The sequence below is a fragment of the Pimephales promelas genome, chromosome 11 (genome assembly GCF_988280905.1).
Source record: "Pimephales promelas chromosome 11, fPimPro1.hap1.1, whole genome shotgun sequence".
In the NCBI taxonomy this organism is placed as follows: Eukaryota; Metazoa; Chordata; class Actinopteri; order Cypriniformes; family Leuciscidae; genus Pimephales; species Pimephales promelas.
The window spans coordinates 32,160,093-32,183,446 of record NC_142779.1 but is presented as its reverse complement, the minus strand read 5'-3'; the positions used below and the strand labels follow the sequence as shown (position 1 = coordinate 32,183,446).

Sequence of the window (23,354 nt, the reverse complement as noted above, 5' to 3'; positions counted from 1 at the left end):
AATTCTGTGATTCATTACTGACCCTCGTGTCGTTCCTAACTTGTAAGACTTTTGTTTTCTTCAGAACACAAATGAAAATCTTTAACGAAATCTGAGAGATTTCTGTCCCTTCTGATTCTTCATAAAGTTCATAAAGAGATTGTAAAACTACAGATTGAATTTGGGATTTTATTTTATAGCTTCATTTCTGGATAGTTCACCGGAAAATGAACTCTCTGTCATTAATTACTCGCCCTCAGGTTGTTCCAAACCCATGAGACTTTTGTTCAGCTTTGAACCACAAATAAAGGCATTTAAGTGAAATCTGAGAGATTTCGGTCCAAATCGATGATGCTTCAAAAAAATAGAAAGTGAAAGAAACGAATAAAACGATTTAATCAAATCGATTTTTTTCTAATTTAAACATTGATCTATGCATGCACAATTGCACATACATATAACACAAGAGTGTTCTCAATTGCTTTATAAACATTTTGTAATTTTAGTGGAATGGACATTAAATGGAGGGACAAAAATCTATCAGGTTTCATTAAATATCTTCATTTGGTTTTCCAAAGAGTTTGGAATGACATGAGGGTGAGTAAATGATGATATACTTATCATTTTTAGATGAACTAACACTTTCAAGGTAGATTAGTCAGGACTTAAAGCGTTGGGATGTTTCTGTAATACATCATCCATGATCCAGTGTCATATTAAAGGAATATCTCTCTCTCAGTCTCAATTGAAATTTCTATAATCAATTACTCACCCTCATATCTTGCCAAACCCATAAGAGTTTCGTTCATCTTCGAAACACAAATAAAGATATTTTAATTGAAAGACATTTTTCATCATACAATCAATTATGGATGAACTATCCCTTATAGACCTGAAGATTTCAAGCTACAGTAACTTACATAGGAGAGAGAACTGAAAGGTTGGGCTGTTTCAGTTTCAATACGTCCAGATTCCATTACCAGAAGTGTTTTATTGATGGCAAGGGATATGCCACCCTAAAATTCGCCAAGTTAACAACGTTTACAAACGTCACATTACTTCTTCTCACAGCTGCTGTCAGTGCGCTAGCGATGTTGCAAAATATCGTCACACGGGCCTGATGTCTTCATGGGTGTGTGATCCCCGGAGGTTTAACTAACACACAACGTGCTTTGTGTTCATGGAAAGGAGTTTAAACCAGTTTTCTCCTGTGATGCGTTTAAACCAACGAGCTGCAGCGAACAAGTGCGCATTAAGTTAACGCTAACATCAACACTGCAAACAGGCAACGTGACGCGGCGGGTCAAAACGAAACATGACGCGTCAAACTGAAACGCGTGTAAACAACAAAGCTGTATAGTGTGTGAGAAGCACGAATTAGCTCCGCGCGTTATAATTCGAGCGTTCTGGTTTGTTGCGTCGCGTCGCTAGCAGAGAAACTTACATATGCTGCAACTAGCTGTCAGTGCGGCCTCTGTGTCAAAAAGACATAAAAAGCCCTCATTGAGCGCCAAAACTGCGCTTGACTCACCTCCGGTGTTGCAGGGCCTCCCCTCCTTCTCGACTTTCCCCCTGGGTGGATGGAGTTTTCTTCTCCGTGGTAGCGTATCGTTGCCCAGCCTGAAGTCGTTTTTGCTGCCTGTTGTATAGTTAAGTGTAGTGGTACAGTCTGCGGCGCTGCTTCCTGTGGAACGTATGCATTCAACTCGCGTGTACGCCAACGCCTGAATGCAGCAACGGGTTACTGCCACCTGCCGACATGGAGGAACTACAGGAGTGGTCGCAGAGGAATATCAAAGACTTTATATATCTTAAAGGGATAGTTCACTCAAAAAGCAAAATTAGCCCATGATTAATCGTCCTCAAGCCAACCTAAGGTGTATATGACGTTCTTCTTTAAGCTTTATAATGGCAGTGAATGATTGTTTCGGTTTTGAAGTCCATAAAAAGTGCATCTATCCATGATACTGCTCCGGGGGGATAATAAAGGCCTTCTGAAGCGAAGGGATGAGTTTGCGTAAAAACAAATATTCTTATTTAAAACTTTATAAAGCAAAATAACTAGCTTCTGGCCACATGAACATATGAATTCAACTTAAAGGGATAGTTCACTTTAAAATGATTTGTTGATGTGTTTTAGCTTACCTCAAGGGCATCCAAAATGTAGGTGTCTTTGTTTCCACAGTATTTTCAGTTTTGATATTTTTAGGTCAAACAGTTCTTGTTTGTCAGTCATATAATGCAGGTCTATGGGGTCCACCTCAAAGAGCATGCACAGAGAAGTCCAGATTAAACATGATTTAATGACTCGTAAATGTAAGTAGCCTACACATTGATGGCTTAAGACACGAAACGAGCAGTTTGTGTGAGAAAACGAACAGTAATTATATTGTTTTTACAGTCACGTCCATGTACTCTGAGGGTGAGGGTGCTTCTCTCTGCGCAAATATTAGATATAGAGTATGATTACGACAATGAATAGGCCCTGACACGTGTCGTCTAACTCCAAGAGTTCAGAATGTCTTTAAATGACAATCCCAATGCATATTTTTCATTATCTACAAGTATATTAAAATCACCAACAATTAGGACTTTATCTGGAGCCAGTACTAACTCTGATAGAAAGTCAGCAAATTCTTTGATAAAGTCTGTATGGTGCCCTGGTGGCCTATATACAGTAGCCAGCACAAATCTCAAACGTGATTTATCATTTACACTATACTTGTGTTACATTAAGCACCAACACTTCAAAATAATTAAAACAAGACTTCACGTTCACAGTAATTCTGAAGATATTACTATAAATTACAGCTACACCTCCCCCTTTGCCTTTCAGACGAGGCTCATGTTTAGCTAGCAGACGGTCAGTTTAGCCGGTCTGTTTCCTGACCTGAGCCCCAATTTATGTTTGAGCTCTATGCATATTAGAGAGAAGAGTACCACCATCCCAGTAGGGATGAATACCATCTCTTTTCAACAGGTCAGGTCTTCCCCAAAAATTGTCCTTTTTCCAATTGTCCATGAATTACAGCAAGTGAACAGCGACGGTCCTAATACTGAGCCTTGTGGCACTCTATTCGGATCAATTCGGATCTCTTAAAGGAGTAGTTCACTTAAAAAAAAAAACGTTTGCTGATAATTTACTCACCCATGTCATTCAAAATTTCCATGTCTTTCTTTCTTCAGTCGAAAAGAAATGAAGGTTTTTGATGAAAACATTCCAGGATTTTTCTCCACATTATGGTCTTCAATGGGAACCAAATGGCTCAAGGTCCAAATGAGAGTTTCAGTGCAGCTTCAAATCACTTTAAAGGAGCAATGTGTGACTTTTAGCGACATCTAGTGGTTCGGTTGCGAGTTTGCACCAGGTTTGCACTAAGGGCTCAGCCCACTGCTCACCCCTCCCTTTCGAAGAAGCTACGGTTGCTAAAACGGGACAAACATGTCGTCGGCTGAGACAGCAGAGAATAGCCAGAGTAAGCCAAGAGTGTGTAACATTGTCACTGTTTCTGTACCACAGTCCATTATAAACCACATCATGAATACTGTCTGTTTACAAAGCCATAGTCAGGTGAGGATCAAGGGTTTTAATATATAATTTAATAAAATAATAATCAGCTGATTGTCTCACAAACGTAACCAGCAGCACATTTCTCCCCACATACTGTAGCAAACCCATAATACAGCGAGGGAGCAGCTATATATTTTTTCTAACAGGTTAGTAATAGTTTAGCTGGCTAATATGAGCTGTTACTGTGGCTGAGCTGGGACTCGTCCGCATGAGTCCAAAGGTCGGAAGTGCGCGCGCTGTTACAATCATGTCATCTCCGCATCCCATAGATACTATTTACTACACACAATAGGCTTTTTTCTCTGATTTTTAAAATTCTTCGCGATCGACTTTAGTGTTAAAAGACTTTAGTAAAAGTCTCTATCGACGGGTTAGTGATTCCTGTTACGTACTGTTATACGGTCAATGACATGAATACTAATCATCAGCTGTCTCACGAACGTAACAGCACATCTATCCCCAACATAACAAACCCATAACACAGCGAGGGAGAACTAAGTTACATGAAACAATCCCAACTACATATTTTACACCACTCACAAGGGAAAAGTCTCTACTCACGGAGTGTAAGGCTAGCTTCCAGCTTTCCGCTACTTCTCTTTCAAGGTAGTGATGAAACGCGTTCTGTAGCGCTGTTTGTTCGCGTTCGGCTACGGTAGGAATATGACGTCACAACATGGCGACCTTCATAGAAGGGGATTCCCTCGGTTATGGAGCTATTAATGTCTCATTCTAAGGTAATAAAAACATTACGGCTAATTAAGTAAGTTCTTTATACACCACTGAAAACATAGTTATGGATGTCATATTGCATTTCTGTTAATAGATACTCAACTTTGTTACACATTGCACCTTTAAACAACACCAGACGATGAATAAGGGTCTTATCTAGCGAAACGATCAGTCATTTCAAAAATAAATAAAAAAGTTATGTTTTATAAGCACAAATGCTCGCCTTGCTCTGTTCTGTGATGAGCGTTCATGACTCTCCTGTTCGAACTCGTTCATCAAAATGAACTAATCTTTTTTCGAGTCATGACTCATGACTCAAAGGGCCAGATAAGAGCCTTATTCATCGTCTGGTGCACTGAAACTCTCATTTAGACCTTGAAACCGTTTGGTTCCCAGTGAAGTCCATTATATGGAGAAAATCCTGGAATGTTTTCATCAAAAACCTTAATTTCTTTTCAACTGAAGAAAGACGTGGACATCTTGGATGACATGGGGGTGAGTAAATTATCAGCAAAAGTTTTTTTTTTTTTTAAAGTGAACTACTTTACTGCAGCTACATTCTGATAATGGTCAGATAAGTATGATTTAAACCATGCTATTGCAATTCCACTGACGCCAACATTATTTTTAAGTATATTTTAAGGTGTGTTGTGGTCAATATCAAATGCAGCACTAAGATCGAGTAACACTAATAGAGAGATAAACCCAGACCACAACTGGAAGTTATGGAAGTTCATGTCTATTTACTAGCATTTTTAATACATATAAGCCTTCATTACTTTATCATATTATTCTGCCATATAAACAGTATAAAATAATAAAATAATTGGAGTTTACTTGCATCAAACAATTTTGTTGGTAAATATTATAATCATTGTTGATGCATTTAATTTATTGCCACACTTTAATATGTGATTTCTGTGATCAGAAAACTAAATAAACATATTAAACATACTGTATATTACTGGATAAAACAACGAAGCTGCGCTCTTGGGTTCATGTCTGCAGTACATTTTACCTGCCACAAGATGGCACTGTTTTTGACTCTCTTTATGCTTTGAATCTTTGCCGGAAACAATCAGGAAAAGGAAAGCTTCAAAGATTTAAGAGGCTTTATTTTTTTCCATCCCTACTCCATAGTTTTATGCCTTTTTGTGAATGTTTTAATTAAGTTAAGCTGTTTTAGAGGGCGTTTACTAATTTTGAGGCTGGTTTTAAAAATGAACTACATCTATTGCCATTTTCATGTTTGCAAAAAGCACCAAAACCAAACTAGTGTAGAAAACTCTGAAGTGAAGACCAAGAGACTCGGTTGTATCTTCAGCAGAATTCTTTATTGAGAACATGAGAGAACTTTACATGGTATCTTAGGCCAGTGTTTCCCAACCCTGTTCCTGGCGGCACACCAACACTGCGCGTATTCTTTGTCTCCCTAATCAAACACACCTGATTCAACTCATCAGCTCATTAACCCATCTGATTATGAGCTGATGAGTTGAATCAGGTGTGTTTGATAAGGGAGACGGTGTGCCGCCAGGAACAGGCTTGGGAAACACTTAAAACCAATCGCTGTCCCACCTACATGAGATCTCACCGACACTGGCTGTACGCACTGTGCAAACCATAAGAGGATGCTAATTAATGGCGTTTTTATTTATTTTTTACACAATTTTTCAAATGATTAGTAATCTATCCGTGTACTCATGACATTGTGAAAATAAGAGAAAGTGAGAATAAATAAAAGATGTGCATTCGAGCAGGGGATGGTGAAATGAAATCTGATTGGCTAGTGTGGGGAAATCATTTTAAAAGACACTGTAATTAAAATGAACCTTTTTTTTTGTTCATCTCTTCTAACCAAGTTAGAAGATAAGTAATGTAAGTCAGCTGTCTAAATATTTAAACAGTCAGGGGTAATTCCCTGCATTGTCTTAAATTATTTGTTTTAGTGCTCACCTCTAAGGGTGTAACACTTTTAAGGACTGTCAGCACCTTTCAAGACTGCCCACTGAATGCCTAAGACTGCTGCGTCCCAATTCGCATACTATCCGTCCTAAATAGTATTCGAAAATAGAATTAGTACGTCCAAAATCGTAGTATGTTGAAATGAGTGTTTCAAAGATACCCGGATGGTATACTTTTTCCGGTCAGAATCCGAAGTGTAGACAGAGAATGTCAATGTCAATGTCACATTTATTTGTATAGCACATTTCCAAGGCCTACCAAAGTACTTCACAGTTAAAAGCACAGAACAATAAACACAGACTGATACACTAAAACACAATAAGTAAATGAATAAAAAATAACAAATACTAAGAAATAGAATACAACACAGATCAAGGCGGCTCCCCTGTGCCAAATGCTAATTCAAATAAATGAGTCTTCAACAATGATTTAAAAATGGACAAGCTACCAGCAGTCCGCACGGCTACAGGCAATGAGTTCCAGAGAGTCGGAGCAGCCACTGAAAAGGCCCGATCACCACTGGATCTGCGTTTCGATCTAGGAACCTCCAGGACCATCAGGCTGGGTGAACGGAGGTCTCTGGAGGGCCTATGCAGCCTGACAAGGTCCGTAAGGTACTCTGGGGCAAGCCCATTGATACATTTAAAAGCAAATAGAAGAACCTTAAAATCAATCCGACATTTTACCAGAAGCCAGTGAAGCAATGAGAGCACTGGAGTAATGTGCTCCCGTTTCTTCTTGCCACTTTGGAGACGAGCTGCTGCATTCTGTACAAGCTGTAGACGATAAAGCTCAGCCTTCCCAATGCCTGTATACAAGGAGTTACAGTAATCCAGGCGAGAGGTAATAAAAACATGAATCACTTTTTCTAGGTCAGCCTGTCTCAGATACGGTTTGACTTTAGCTATCAGTCTCAGCTGAAAAAAGCTAGCCTTAACCACAGCACTGACCTGCTTATCCAGTTTAAAAGCACTGTCAACAATCACTCCAAGGTTCCTTGCATGGGATCTTAAGTGAGGTGCTAGTTGGCCAAGGGAGCTAGTGAGAACCTGAACCAACTCCGGACGCCCAAACAAGACAACCTCCGTTTTATTCTCATTCAGTTTTAAAAAATGTAGGTCCATCCAAGTCTTAATGTCGCTTAAGCAGTTTGTCACGGCCTGCAAAGATTCTTTAGCTGGAACATTCAGCGGTAGATACACCTGCACATCATCAGCGAAGCAGTGGAAGGAGATGCCATGCCATGCTTCCTGAAAATAGATCCCAATGGTAGCATATACAGGGAGAATAGCAGTGGACCCAGAACTGACCCCTGCGGTACCCCACAGGTCAGAGGGGCCACTGAGGATGAAAACTGTCCCATTTGTTCTGAAATTGATCTGTCTGTTAAATACGACTCAAACCACTTAAGAACAGTGCCTTTCAAGCCAACACAGTGCTCTAAACGCCACAGAAGAATTTTATGATCAACTGTGTCGAAGGCTGCAGTCAAATCAAGCAAAATTAAAATGGCACAATTGCCAGCATCAAGATGTAAGAACAGATCATTAAAAACTTTCAATAGAGCAGTCTCCGTACTGTGACGAGGCCTAAAACCTGGACTGAAACTGTTCACAGACATCAGCTGTCTTCAAAAATTCTTGAACCTGTAATAAAACAGATCTTTCTAAAACCTTTGAAATAAAAGGGAGCTTAGAAATGGGTCTAAAATTAGACAAATTCCTAGGTTCTAAGTTCTTCTTTTCAGAAGAGGCTGAACGATGGCATGTTTAAAGGAAAAAGGAACACAGCCAGAACTAAGACACAATGGGCTATATGCACGCATAAGTTCCGCATTTGACGCAAGGATGCTCGTCCATTTCCGGTTGGGGAGATTAAAGCGGAGGAAAATCGAGGAAAACTGGATTATGGCAGAGTCTTCAAAATTTACTGTCCTGCTGTCTTTGAAACGAAACGTACATACGTTTAGATGTCATTTTATATATAGTAATGTTTATTTAATATAATTTTAAAAAGAAGCATAAACACAACGAGGGGTGTCTGTTTTATCTGTTTTTGTGACTTAACGTTTCTTTAGTATAAACATGGAGTATAAAATTCAATATAAATTGTCGGTATTGCATTGGACTCTACGATCGGCGGAAGTTATCGATCATCCTTACACTTTCACCGGAAATACCGCCGTGCATAGAGCCCATTGAAGAATGTCTAATTGAAGAGAATTGGCACTGGCTGGTTACTTCCGGGTTCTGGACTGGCTGCAGTAACACGTCTCTGTCCATGCGGGGGCGCTCGCGGTCGAGTGCAGAATGAATGGGAGTCAATGGGGTTTGACCCCCATAAATCCACTTTTCTCAGGATGTAATTTTTTGTCAAGTAATTTGAAAGTAGCATTCAAAAGGGAGGGCTAAGATAATACACTCAGATGAAAAAAAACAGATGAAAAAGTTCACTTATCTGTTCTTAAAATCCGTTAAAAAATGTGATGACGTCACACAATAGCAGAATGCTTGCGTGTTCCAGCCAACAACGGCCTAATCTGTAAGAAATCAAAACGACATAAGTACTCGTTCATTCGACTTTTGGCCTATAATCTATATTGAACTTGCAGAATCAGCAATAAAATCTATGTTAATTTAACGACAAGCAGGTGAAAGAGACACTTTTAGCCGTTTAGCCCCATAGACTCCCATTCATTCTGCTCTCGCCCGCGATCACCTCAAGTGGAATTCTAATGGAACTGCAACCAGGATGATACACAATGGGGCTAATAGGAAGTGCCAAGGCTCTCCGTTAGACGGGCTCTGGTGTAAATCGATGCCATAAGACTGGATCAATGCACACTCTAACGGCTGATATTGCCCACAAACCATTGCGCGTTGGACGAGGATTCGGTTAGAACTACAAACACAAGTAAAAAGTGTTAAAAAAAAACTACAGACACGTAGTCGATACGGAGGACGCGCGAGTCCCCGCGGTTGTGTAGAGAGGTTTAGATAAAGAGCTTTGAGTGATTAATTATCAGTATCTAACCTGACGAAAATTAATTTATTCAATGTTGTCCACATTATATTGCATTTGCAGCAGCATTGTGAACTTTTGTAAAGACACGTTTAGCCATTACGTTTTAAATGCATCATCATACCCAGACAGCAAACTGACATTGAATCAACGTGGAAACGACGTCTCTCATGACATTGAAACAACGTTGATTTTGCTCATCGAATTAACGTTGAACCAACGTCAGACGCGGCATTCTTCAAAGCTAAATGAAAATCGAAAATTGGTTTGCTTTCATAACGTTGAAACAACGCGTTGATTTCAAGTTGTTTTTCCGTTAGTTTTGAAAGAATGACGCGTCTGACGTTGGTTCAATGTTAATTCGATGAGCAAAACAATGTCAGATCAACGTTGTTTCGATGTCATATTTCCACGTTGATTCAATGTCAGTTTGCTATCTGGGTATTCAAATTGCAAACACGAGGAGAGCATGAAAGACCCACAACTGACATATGAACGTGCTCTCCGAAATGGTAGGAAATAAAATTAGATAGAATGGAGGATTTTAACTGTGATTGATGATGATTGAAGATGATTGACAGGGCAGTTTATGGTGACAGGATGCACCCAGCACGTGACAGAGCTGTCCGTTAAAGATGACGACGTGATAGTATGTCCCAAAGCTTGCCTACTCTTTTGCTACACACTCAAAAGTACATGTATGTACTTTTTCCTCACAAAAAGAGTACATACTTTTAGGGTGTAGTATAAGTAAGCGAATTGGGACGCAGTAACTTGTGTCTCCCTTATCAAACACAGCTGATTCAACTCATCAGCTCATAATCAGATGGGTTAATGAGCTGATGAGTTGAATCAGGTGTGTTTGATTAGGGAGACAAAGAATACGCGCAGTGTTGGTGTGCCGCCAGGAACAGGGTTGGGAAACACTGTTCTTATGCTGCGTTCACGTGCTATGGAAAATAGGATATTTTCCACTTGTGAACTGGTATTTACCAGTGTGTTGCGTTCAAGTGCTTTTGTTGTCGTGATGTTGTAAAAAGATGGAGATCCTGACAAGTTATTTAGCTAAAACTATTTTAGATTGCTTAAGTCATCTGCAACAGCAAGAACATGATTTATCAAAACTCAAAAGGTAAATAATATGCCGTATATTTTCTAGATCATAAATAGTATTTATATTTTTTACCATTCACGACTCTCGCGGTGCTCTCCGCCATTTTGAAAAGGTCAAAGTTTATCTCATCTCGGCAACTCGTCCATCAAAATATTCTACGAGTTGCCCAGTAGTAAATACCACATGAGGGGGTGTTCATGTGCATTTTCCACGTCGGCTTTTGGTATTTAAGGCCAATTTATACTTCTGCGTAGGGTGCGCGCAGTAGGTACGGCGTAGCATACGCACAGACGCGTCCCATACCGCGTACCCTTCGCCGTCGCCTGACGCGCACCTCCTCAAAAATGTAACTACACGTCGCGACGACGCGGACCGCAAGATCGGTGATTGGTCGGCTTGGTAGCATCACATTTCCTCCTACGCATTTCCGCACGTACCTTCTCACGCATTTCCACCACTGTCTATGATTTCCACACGTACCATCTCCTCCGACATCTTCTCTCATTTCTGCCTTTCAGTTTTAGTAATTTCACTAAAGTGAACTGTTTTTCCACCTCAATAAGCTCCAACTCCAACATGATCCACTCTCTTTCAGTCGCTATTGCTTGTAGTAACCTAGCCGTGAGGAATCTAAACACAGTGGAACATTAAAACCCTCCGCCGCCAACTTGCGTTTCGGAGCAGTACTGCAGAGCAACCAAGACCTGAACGCAGAAGTATAAATGCTCACAACGGCGTCGCCTACCTGCGTAGCCAAGGCCGTACACTACGGCGTACCATCGACGCAGAAGTATAAATTGGCCTTTACCATAATTACCATAGCACATGACCGCAGCATAAGGGACAGGTTGTAGGAAAACTGGCACAGAGAACTTTGGAGACAACTTTTATCCATGAGGGGAGAGAGGGAAGAGAAAAGTGGAAAGTGTGCAGTGGTAGGTTGGTTTTGGGTGAGTGCTGTAACTGGTACAGGTGGAGGATGATACTGTAGAGTGAATAATGATTTGAATAGTTTCAGTGTTTCAGGAGCTGATTTTGTATTGGTAGTAAGAGACCTTGGCAACAGAAACACTAGAGGAGAAAGAGAGAGAGATTGATACTTTCTCAGGTCAGTTGATATTTTGTCTTGAACTATTTCATCTCAGCAGCTCTGACTTTAGCTCTAATGTTGTGAAGAGCATCTGTGAACGCGGGGCTGGAAGGTGTTGCACATATACTGGACTGGAGATGAGAGAAGAGAACATATACTATCAAGGCAGAGCAAGGTTTGATCTTGCAGGGTTTGTTTTCTTGTGAGGTCGAACGAGGCCAGAAGAGCAAGAAAACTGATTGCTAAGAACAGTTTCTGGTGAGCTCAAAACTAAATTTTCCTCCAGGTGGCGCTTAGAGACTCAGAAAGACAAAACTACTTTTTAGCTGCATTTAAAAGTCTTTATAGAAACACCAGAGAAGTCTGTGGTGTGTCTTATTTTGACTATAGTCAACATGTGTGTGTCAACATGTGTGTGTTTCTATATACACACACCAAAATTATGATTAGAAGAGAGAAAGACTTTACAGCAGTGTGAGTTAAAGAAAGAAATAATGTGAGAGTGTTTCTTTCACTCAACTGTGTCTCAGTTGTTTCTCACAGAAAGCTGTTTTATCTCACACAGAGACACTGAACTACCAGAATAAACCCCAAATCCAGCATAGAGGGGTTCAGTGAACGTGCTGTTGAAACTGTGTAAGTGCGTGAGTGTGTGTGTGTCAGAGACGCTGAAAAAGGACAGAGTGCCAGCCGGCCAGTTTAGATACACTCCTACTCTGTTCGAGCGACGTGAAGGGACAGATATTACTGTGATCTTATCATTGTGTTTGACAGTGAAACCATCATAAAAACAGTTCATACTCCAGGACTTTTCATTGTATCCAAACACACAGTCATTACTCAAGCCTTCCCTGTTGATTCCTTTATATGTCACTGATACATAAACCTCCCTCCCGCTCCATTCAGCCTCCCAGTAACAGCGTCCAGACAGACCCTCTCTACACAGAACCTGATAACACTTATTAAATCTCTCTGGATGATCAGGATACGACTGCTTCTTTTCTACATGTGTAACTGTCCTGTTCCTCTCAGACAGAGCGAGATGAGTGTTTACTGTGTTTAAATCCAGTGTGAGATCACATTCATCTGAAAGCAATGAGAGATTATTACATTTATAATACAAAAAAAACAGCAATTAAGGTGTGTTTGTATGTGTGTGTGTGTGTGTGTGTGTGTGTGTGTGTGAGTGTATGTTACATTTCTGTTGTCCTGTTGTGATTGTGAACTCTCCTCCATGATCCACACTATAAAAAACAGGAGACATATTTTATTATAAAAATACATATAAAATAAAATATTTTTTAATATAAAATGTGATTTTTTTAATTCAAAACTTATGTAACCCTGGTTCCCTGATAGGGAACAAGATGCTGCGTTTGAGACCTGGTGGGAACGCTCAGCGTGATTACGTCGTGAAGCATATGTAAAATCATCCAATGGAAGCCCGAAACGTCAAAGGTGACGTCATAGACCAGGTAACTATAAAGCACCCCTGAATTTAGACCACGACAGCTTCTGAAAGGCCTGAAGCAAGTCGATCAGGGCATGCAGGAAGTATCAGTAGCACCTCAATGCAGCACATGAGATCCACGGGGAGGAGTCGGATCAAGATCCAAGTGGTGGAGATGGGTAGGATTAGGGTTGGGTTTAGGGATTAGGGGTGGGTTTAGGGATCAGGGGGCGGAGTTGGGTTTAGGTGTATGTAAAGTGGGAGGAGTTGGATCTGGATCCGACTCCTTCCCATGGATTTCATGCTCCGCAGTGAGAACCATCTTGGAAGTATGGCAGATAAACGCAGCGTCTCATTCCCTATCAGGGAACCAGGGTTACATACATAACCTGAGACGTTCCCTTTCGAGGAAATCAAGCTGCGTTTGAGACGTGGTGGGAACCCACTACGCCATGCTGAGAAATGCCCATTCTGTGTGAAGTTGTTGCGCACACTAAGAAGCAAGCAACCTAGCCCCAGGAGTGGAGAGGTCTAGGTCACGAAACCTGACAACCAAAGTTCTCCCTAAGCTCCACCACCTCGGGTTAAAGTCTCCAATCCCTGGGCCTTGGCCCCTGCCTCAACAGGATATCTGCTCTTACATACGAGACCATCAGTGTGTTGTCTGCCATTCGCTGAGCGACCACTCATGATCACCCCCACTTGTGAGGGAAGCATCCGTTGATAGCAATATGCATCGACAAGAAGCCCCCAGCACTGGGCCTGGGCGAGGAACCAAGGTTCTTCCACATGACCGAGGCACGAAGGCATAGCCGCGAGACCTTGATCATGCGAAAACGTATTTCCCCTTGGAAAAAAACCCTTGGTCCTGAGCCACCACAGCAGGGGTCTCATGTACAGAAGGCCAAAAGTAATTATATTTGACGCAGCTGCCATGAGACCCACCAGTCTGAAACTGTTTCACAGTGAGTGACTGGCCAAGATATAACCCATTATGGCTGTGAAAATTGCTACACCTAGAAAAGTGGTCCTCAGAGCACACTCTTCTTGGCATAGAGAACCTAGGCCAAATGGGAGAACCCGATAATGGTATGCTTTGCCCCTGAAAGCAAACCTTAGGAACCTCCCTCATCCTCTTTTGGAAACAATGAAGTAATGGCTATCTGCTGGCAGGAGGAACCCCTTCTACAGCTCCTTTTGCAGAAGTGTTAGTACTTCCTGCTCCATAACCAAAGCCTGCTCGGGGTCCACCAATGAGAGGAGGACCCCAAGAAATCTGGGCGGACGAGAACCGAACTGAATTCTGAAACCCTTTTCTATAGTGTGAAGGACCCACTGAGAAATATGTGGCAGTAGTTTCCACGGTGCCCGAAATTCTACTAGGGGAACCAGTCTCTCAAGACTGGCCTCTGAATTTGGTTGAACAGTCACTACGGCTACCCTGAAGTGGCAAACCGGCAGGGAACAACCGAACTGACTGTTCTATGACCCTCTTCGGAGGATCGCATGGGGGCGCTGACACCTTGGTGCCCTGAACGGCGAACCGGCAGGGAACAACCGAACTGGCAGCGCTGCGACCCTCCTCAGAGAGTCGCACCCCAGAGGGCGCCGAGGAGAAACGATTTCTCAAAACAGTCCCTTGGTTGAACAGTCACTACGGTACACTGAAGCGGTGATCGGGCAGGGAACAACTGAACTGACTGTTCCACGACCCTCTTTGGAGGATCGTATGGGGACGCTGACACCTCGGTGCACTGAACGGTGAACCGGCAGGGAACAACCGAACTGGCAGCGTTGCGACCCTTCTCAGAGAGTCGTACCCCAGAGGGCGCAGAGAGAAAACGATTTCTTAAAACCGTCCCTTGGTTGAACAGTCACTACGGTACACTGAAGCGGTGATCGGGCAGGGAACAACTGAACTAACCATTCTAGGACCCTCCTCAGAGGATCATGTGGGGACGCTGACACTGACTCGTTTTTTGCGACAGGACTTCTTGTCTGAGCTTTATTAGAGATGACGACAGTCCTCAAAACTTGCCTACCTCCAACTAGCTTAGTTCCTAAGACCTTCCTTGGAGTATCGTTGGAAAAATCTGGCACCTCGGCGCCCTGAAACGGCAAACCGGCAAAGAAACCGAACTGACTGCTCTTCTTTTTTCTTATTTGGAGGCTTGTTTGGGGACACTGACACCTTGGTGCCCTGAAACGGTGAACGGAACAGGCAGTGCTGCGACCCTCCTGAGAGAGTCGCACCCCAGAGGGCGCCAAGGAGAAACGATTTCTCAAAACGATTTCTTTAACCCGAGGCACTGTCATTCTATGATACTTAATACCCAAACATTACTATAGTTAGACATTTGGGGATAAAAACATAAAACAGAAACCGATTTATTCCACAATCTCGACACCTCGGTGTGGAGATAGGGAAAAAACAGCAAATTCTCAAAATATACAGAGTATACTAGAAATATACAGAGTATACAGAAATATACTACTTCTAAAATGGAAGTTCAAAGACAAAATTTTAAAGATGTTTGCGTGCTTGTTTCTCTGGTACTACAGATCTATAGCACACACATATCCAATCACATGACGGGATGATTAGAAGAGTTAAACATACTTGAGTTTGTCCAGTCTATTGTTTGGATCAGAGAGCAGCTTGACCAATGATTGCCCTGGGTGATTGTAGCTCAGATCCAGCTCTCTCAGGTGTGAAGGGTTTGAACTCAGAGATGAAGCCAGAAAACAACAGCCTTCCTCTGTCACCATACAGCCAGATAATCTACACACACACACACACACACACACACACACACACACACACACACACACACACACACACACACACACACACACACACACACACACACATTACACATTACATATTCTGGCACTGGAGATAATCTGAAACTGATTCACAAACAGGAGTGGTGAGATTCCTGTAACTGTTTTTCTTACCTCAGTATGTTAAGTTGACAATGTGAACTCTTCAGTCCATCAGAGAGCAGCTTCACTCCTGAATCCTGCAGGTCATTGTTACTAAGGTCCAGTTCTCTCAGTGAGGAATTTGATGATTGTAGATATGAAGACAGACTTTCACAGCACTGATCAGTGAGATTACACTCAGCAAGTCTATAGCAAAAGACAAACATGGTTCTATAATCAGGAGATGGTACTTTAAAGTAAAGTTTTCTGCACATTGCGTTGATCACATAAATTAAATTCTTTCATCAGGAATTCTGCATGTTGACTTACATTCAGCTTAAACTTGTCTCGATTAGTTTGAAACTATGAACCTTTATAAGAGTTATTTGACAGTTATTTGACAGCATGATTCATGGGTTCCTGTAGCTCAACTGACACTAATAACGCCAAAGTGTTGGGTTCAATTCCCAGAAAACACACACTGCGATAAAATATAAACACTGAACACACTATAAAAAATTTCTATGCTGTGTGTCTGAGTGAGTATACACAATACTGAATATCACAATATATATCACTATATATAGAGATGAATGTTCATATGAGTGCATGTAAGTATTTTTTTGTATCTCAGTGTGTGTTGTCACTGTATGTAATAAATAGTCTCAGCTTCAGGCAACCAGGTCACACACTGTTCACTGACCTGGGGCCTCATGTATAAACGTTGCGTACGCACAAAATGGGCATAGAAATATGCGTACGCATTTTTCCACGTGCACATCGGGATTTATAAAAAATAAACTTGGCGTAAATAAGTGCGCACCGTAAGGATGCTCTTGACCGTGCGTACGCACTCTTTTAGAAGATTATGGGTTTTGGCGACACCGATGGTGAGCTGGAGTCAAATGTCTTTTTGCTTACTATTAGACAGAGAATCTAAAGAAAATTATACATCTACAGAAAGATAATACAAATATAATTTCACAAACCTATCATCACTTGAAGCAAACATCCATCCCTTCTTAAATGACCGCGCCAGCACGCGCGTTGGGCCGTTTGGTGAAACTGACGCACATATAGCCTATAATCTAACGGCAGATGGAGTAAAACCGTAAATCTTCATTATGAGTCCAAATCATAAATACAGTCCATATTCACAATAATAGTTTAAATAAATAAAAGAATGGTACTATGTTTTACTTCTGATATAAACATTTAGATTAAATATGCCATTCTCATTAATGGAGTTAAACTCTTAAACTACATGAAATCATTACTGAGAAGTTACAATATATATATATATATATATATATATATATATATATATATATATATTCAATAAATAGAAATAGACCTATTTGTTGTGGATACATTGCTTTTGAACACTTTTCTTCTGGCATGCTGTGTTTTAATGTTTTAACTAGAGATTGTCTGAGAAAACTGTTTCGTGCAAATAATGCACAACCATGTCTATCTCTTCCATTAAAATCTCTTCCATTATCCATTAAAATATAAATCAATTAAAAATACTATTTGGCCAGTGGAAAAGATTGAGAAAAACTTTCTCTGAAATGTATTTAACACTATTTGATTTATTCATTCAAAAACAAGGCAAGGACATAGGCTACAAATTATCTACAAATTGTTTGTTATTACAAACATTACAAATGTTTACAATGTTTGTAATAATGTGACGGCACATCCGCATTTCATATTTTCCTAACGTCTTGTACCGTTAAACTTGGTATCACGTGGATGAATAATCATATGCAAATGATATGCAGATGAGGATATGCATAGTAAAACTAGGCGTTGTAATCTCCATATATGGTTATTTCGGGGAGGAGACGCACGTGCGCATAATCTCCCGCTGACTGGGATTTATAAAGTGAATTCTGCGCAGGTTCTGGCGTACGAACGGTTTTATAAATCTGAAAACTTTTGTGCGTACGCAAATTCTGCCTTATGTGCGTACGCACACTTTAAGGATGAAATCTACGCAAAGTTTTATACATGAGGCCCCAGGTGATCAGGACCAGGACAGAGGTCACCTTTAATTTCATCACCAAGTGAAATTTTAATATGTTTTCTTACCTCAGTATGTTGAGTCGACAGTGTGAATGGACACTCTTCAGTCCATTAGAGAGCAACTTCACTCCTGAATCCTGTAGGTAATTGTGACTCAGGTCCAGCTCTCTCAGTGAGTTCGATGATTGTAGAGATGAAGACAAACTTTCACAGCACTGATCAGTGAGATTACAGTCGGCAAAACTATAAACCAAAAATAAAGAAGAAATGGTTCTTTAAAATATTGTTTTCAATTCCAATCTTTCTGCTTCCGCTGCATGAAAAGCAGCCAAGGCCTGTAATGGATTGCAATGCTGGTTTTCAAAGTACAAGGTATGAAAATTATTTTTAAATCAAAATGAGAGAGGTGAGAGGTATTTGAGAGAGGAATTGTACTGTATTATTACAAAACAGACACATTCAGTTTAATCTTCAAACACATAAAATAATACTCACAGAGCTTTTCTGAAGTTCAGCACAGCTGGTATCAGTCTCCTTCTACCCTCATCGGATGTGTTGTATTTCTTCAGATCAAACTCATCCAGCACCTCCTCTGATATCTGAAGAATGTAGGCTAATGTGGAGCATTGAGATGGAGAGAGTCGATTCACTGAGTGATTTTCTGACTTCAGAAACTGCTGAATCTCTCTGTACAGAGTCTGATCCTTCATTTCCAGCAGACAGAGGAACATATTGATGCTTCTGTCCGCTGAGAGACAATCATCATCATCCTTAATTTTGTTATTAATGTAATGTGTGATTTTCATGATGGTCTCTGATTTGTTCACTGTGTGTGTGAGAAGATCCTTTAAGAGTCTCTGATTTGACTCCAATGAGATGCCCAGCAGGAATCGCAGGAAAATATCAAGGTGTCCATTTGCACTCTGTAAGGATTCAGAAACTGCTGCTTTTAATAACTCATACAAAGAGTTTATCCGACTGTAGCGGTGATATCTCTTATTCAGAAACGACTGCAGTGATTTCTTATTCTTGAAAAAATGGCAGTAAAACAGATATAAAGCAGCTAGAAACTCCTGAAAGGTCAGATGAATGAAGCAGTAGACTTTCCTCTGATGAATAACAGATTCCTCTTTAAAGATCTCAGTGCAAATCCCAGAATACACTGAGGCGTCAATGACATCTATGCCACTCTCAATTAGGTCCTCCTCATAGAAAATCACATTTCCTTTCATTAGTTGTTTGAACGCCAGCTCGGCAAGCTTCACAATCACGTCTCTGTTGGACTTCAGGAGCTTCTCTGGATTTCTCTCATCGTACTTCTGATTCCTCGTGTTGATCTGAGTCAGCAGGAAGTGGATGTACATTTCAGTCAGAGTTTGAGGGATTTCTGCACTGTCATCTTGTTTCAGGAGGTTTTGAAGCACAGTGGCAGAGATCCAGCAGAAGACGGGTATGTGACACATGATGCGAAGGCTTCTTGATCTTCTAATATGTGAGATGATTCTGCTGACTTGAAGCTTGTCACAAATTCTCTTCCTGAAATATTCCTCCTTCTGAGGCTCATTGAATCCCTGAATTTCTGTCAGACGGTTAATGTATTTTGAGGGGATCTGATTGGCTGCTGCTGGTCTGGAGGTGATCCAGATGAGAGCAGAGGGAAGCAGCTCTCCTCTGATGAGGTTTGACATCAACACACCCACAGATGAAGACTCATTCACATCACAAACTTTCTTATCATCTGTGAACATCAGTGTCATGCTGCTTTCATCCAGACCATCAAAGATAACTACAACTTTACACTCTTCATAAATCTTTGAGTCTAGATCTTGAAGTTCAGGATGGAAGTCCAGCAGAAGTCTGTGAAGACTGTAGTGGTGATCTTTAATCAAGTTCAACTCTCGAAATGGAAGCACAAACATAAAATCTACATCTTGATTGGCTTTTCCCTCAGCCCAGTCCAGAATGAATTTCTGCACAGAGACAGTTTTTCCAATTCCAGCAATGCCTTTAGTAAGAACAGTCTTGATTTTGTCTTTCTCCCAATATCCTGGTTGATGTAAGGGGTTAAAGATGTCATTGCAGAAGATTGTAATGTCTTGTGTTCTAGCTGTTTTCTCCATCTGTAAAACCTCATGTTCTTCATTCACCCCTTCACTCTCCCCTTCGATGATGTAGAGCTGTGTGTAGATCCTGTTCAGGAGGGTTTGATTCTCTTGTAGTTTTGTTCCCTCAAATAATCTCTCATATTTGTTCTTCATGCTGGCTTTGTGTTGTTCTCTGACTCTCTGCCTGATGAAGGCCTGACAGTCAGAGTCAGTGCAGGTCACTGATCTGATCACATCATCTCTCATTACTCTTCAGAAACAGAGATCAAATTAGACAAACATATCAAGATCTATAAAAGCATTTACATATGTTTTCAGCACACCAAACTCTAAGATATAATTTGATCCTACACTCAGACAGACAGGGCTTTAAAAATGAACACCCGCTAACCCGCATAAAATGGGTAAAAATCCACCGTGGCAGGTAACGCATATCAACACACTAGCCAATTTGGCGGGATATGATTCTATCACTTATTCCATGGCATTGCTTTCAGAACTCTTCTCTAAAAGGAGCCTGAAACATTAGCAAAACAAAGTGTAATGAGGGCCGCACAGAGAGACTCTTTACATGTCAAACACATTTGTCTTCTTTGACAATACTCACTAATTGAAGATTCTCAATTTTTTAAGTTCCAAATTCAAGATCTTGATATCTTTTTGAAATGTCTCACTCAAGCCGTGAAATCACATTGGACTCACTCAGGGTCAGAAGTCACTGCTCCATCACTGAATTTAGGGGGAGGATCCATGGATACGTCACTCTTAATAGACACACAGCTGGGTTCTGGAGATGCTGATTTGTGTGTGTTAACATCTTCGTCCTCCTCCTCCTCCTCCCCCCTCTTCTCATAGAGACTCATTTTACAAACGGCACTACTGAAACAGAGAATTTAAATGTACAACAATTTACAACTTTATAGATATAAAATGAAACATTCAGTTAAAATATGCATGCCTTCAGTGTGCTTTATCAGTTTCAGCATGATCGTGAATTCTTTTCTAATCTACAGAATACTAAAATTATTGGTTACACTTTATTTCGATAGTCACTTTACACGTTCTACTAATTATAAGTAACTAGAGTTACTTATAGAGTTACTTATTAGAGTATTAGTATATTATCGTAGACTGTCAGTAGACTGTTTGGTTATGGCTAGGTGTTAGGCTTTGGGTTTGGAGAATAAGTTTACTTGTAGTCACCAAATTTCTTATAGTCGAATAGTTGAATATCTGTTACAAAATAAAGTGTTAGCAGAGACTAAGCTGACAATCTACTAATACTCTAATGACAGTTAGTTGACATGTAGTTGAAAAGTTACTTATAATTTGTAGAATGTCTAAAGTGGACTATTGAAATAAAGTGTTACCAAATTATTAACAGAAACTATATCATTTACTGAGTGAAAGACAACAAACAAAGATGCTTTTGTCAGTTCAACTCACTGGTTTAAGAAACTGCTAATCAAGGAATCCTGAGTGTATAATTCTATTTAATACTAAATAAAAAAGCCAGCAGCCAAAAAACTAACTACAGAGAATAAAACATCAAAACAGACTAGATTGTAAAGGATATTCACTCATGCAATTGAATATTAAAGGGGTCATGAACTGAGAAATCTAATTTTGCCATATAAGGTCATCATATTATAACAATATCCTGTAAGCTTCAGAACCGAAAACTTCATTGTTAGTCCAAAAACAGCTTTTACTGTAACCAAGCCCAGAGAATGACTCTTTTTTTGAATGTGCCTATTTATGTGAAAGGCAGCCTCTGCAGAAGAAGATCAATGTCTACTTCATTGTTGCCCTACAGGTAACAGGTGACATTGTTATAGGTGAACTCACGTCAGAGGTCCACACAGAAGAAAATGAACAGTTGTTGTTTTTGTATAAGTATTCTCGTTGCTAGATAAACTTATGGTTGAGCCACTTGGACTATTTTAACGATGTCTTTAATAACTTTCTGGGCCGGGACGTTTCAATTACAATAGAAGCCAATGGAGGAGTGAGACAGCTCTCAGATTTAATAAAAAAATATCTTAATTTATGTTCCGATGATGAACGAAAGTCTTACAGGGTTGGAACAACATGAGGGCGAGTAATTACTGACAGAATTTTCATTTTTGGGTGAACTAACCTTTAAGAGAATATGGACAACCCTTTTAGACCATGCGCCAGACACGCCGACCATTTTTCCCGTCGTTAAACTAGCAAAAGTGAATTTGGACACACCCTTGCATCGTGCGCTTTAGACCATGTGCTTAGATCATTAAAATAGGGCCCAACATGTCTGATCGCCTACAATGCTCATCCACTGCAACCTTTCATGCCACAATCTAAATTTAATGCTATAGATCTAAATATAATTGGTGTTATACAGAGCTCCACTACTTCCTGAACTTCAGCCAGCTCCTTGTTTCATGTCTGCCATTATTGGACAAACTGATTAATCCAGGTGTGTCTGACCTTAGCAGTCACAACAACAATAATCAGGCACACCTGAATTAATCAAGTTTGTGCAATAATGGCAGACAGGAAACAAGGAGCTGGCTGAAGTTCAGGAAGTAGTGCAGCTGTGCATAAAGCCAATTCTACAATACTTTTCACAATTAGTTAACCTTGGGAGCTTTATTAGTAAAAATGTGCATAAAGTTTTCGAGAGCTCCACATGTAAAACTAGCCATTTCATCTGCAAAGATGTTAGTCAATCACAGAAGTCTCACAGCAGACACGCCCCTTAAAGCAGAGCGTTCAAATCCAAGGCTATAATCAGGATAGAAAAAATGCCTTTTATTTCTATACGAGAATTTGGATGTAAAAATAATACTAACATTATAAGTGCACCCCAGGAAACATTATGAAACCATAAAACTATGCCGTTCATGACCCCTTATTCAATGCATGAGAATGAATACAGAAATGAATTGGTTCAAACCTACCTTTGTCTCAACAATGAAGAACATCAGACACAAAATTCATTCGGTTCTTACATTCATTCAGTCTCAGACAGCAGGATTAAACTGATCCGATGTTCTCAAACTGATTCACATTATTCACATTTTCTCTCCAATTGTTATTCACAATCTTCCTGAAAAAAAAGGACTCTGGTTTCACTTTCGACAGACCAGTGAGTAGAGGTGTAACAATATATCATGTCACAATACACTCACTTAAAGGATTATTAGGAACACCATTATGCTTTAAATCTATGTGGCATTGATTCAACAAGGCGCTGAAAGCATTCTTTAGAAATGTTGGCCCATATTGATAGGATAGCATCTTGCAGTTGATGGAGATTTGTGGGATGCACATCCAGTGCATGAAGCTCCCATTTCACCACATCCCAAAGATGCTCTATTGGGTTGAGATCT

At 40.4% G+C, this 23,354-nt stretch overlaps 2 protein-coding genes across 7 annotated transcripts in view; both read right to left on the bottom strand.

The window, feature by feature from the left end:
- The window catches only part of cul9 (cullin 9), a 71,901-nt gene extending 70,219 nt beyond the window's left edge, over nt 1-1,682 (bottom strand). For 4 of the 6 annotated variants that reach the window (XM_039690554.2, XM_039690556.2, XM_039690555.2 and 1 more), the window contains exons 1-2: nt 1,511-1,634; nt 752-788 (exon numbers count right to left, since the gene is read on the bottom strand). In XM_039690554.2, coding sequence (XP_039546488.2) covers nt 752-788 — 37 coding nt within the window. In that variant the 5' untranslated portion in view covers nt 1,511-1,634. Of the gene's footprint in view, nt 1-751; nt 789-1,510 lie in introns of all 6 variants that reach the window. The other 2 variants (XM_089117295.1, XM_089117296.1) reach the window with 1 other exon arrangement.
- A 10,199-nt stretch (nt 1,683-11,881) lies between these two features.
- LOC120492327 (NLR family CARD domain-containing protein 3) lies at nt 11,882-23,077 on the bottom strand. Its single transcript, XM_089117299.1, has 8 exons — nt 22,923-23,077; nt 20,683-20,859; nt 18,371-20,230; nt 17,942-18,118; nt 15,881-16,054; nt 15,543-15,704; nt 12,670-12,716; nt 11,882-12,558 (listed from the first exon to the last, which is right to left on the bottom strand). The coding sequence occupies exons 2-8, from the start codon at nt 20,841-20,843 to the stop codon at nt 11,999-12,001; spliced, it is 3,141 nt and encodes a 1,046-aa protein (XP_088973425.1). The 5' UTR covers nt 20,844-20,859; nt 22,923-23,077; the 3' UTR covers nt 11,882-11,998.
- Between the last annotated feature and the right edge of the window lie 277 nt (nt 23,078-23,354).

Excerpts from the sequence above, each read along its gene's own strand:
- LOC120492327 (XM_089117299.1), bottom strand. The coding sequence starts at position 20,843 with ATGAGTCTCTATGAGAAGAGGGGGGAGGAGGAGGAGGAGGACGAAGAT. Across the intron at positions 18,119-18,370 it reads CTGAACTTCAGAAAAGCTCT|TTTTGCCGACTGTAATCTCA; the intron begins GTGAGTATTATT and ends TTTGGTTTATAG. Across the intron at positions 16,055-17,941 it reads TGTCGACTCAACATACTGAG|ACTTGCTGAGTGTAATCTCA; the intron begins GTAAGAAAACAT and ends CTTTTGCTATAG.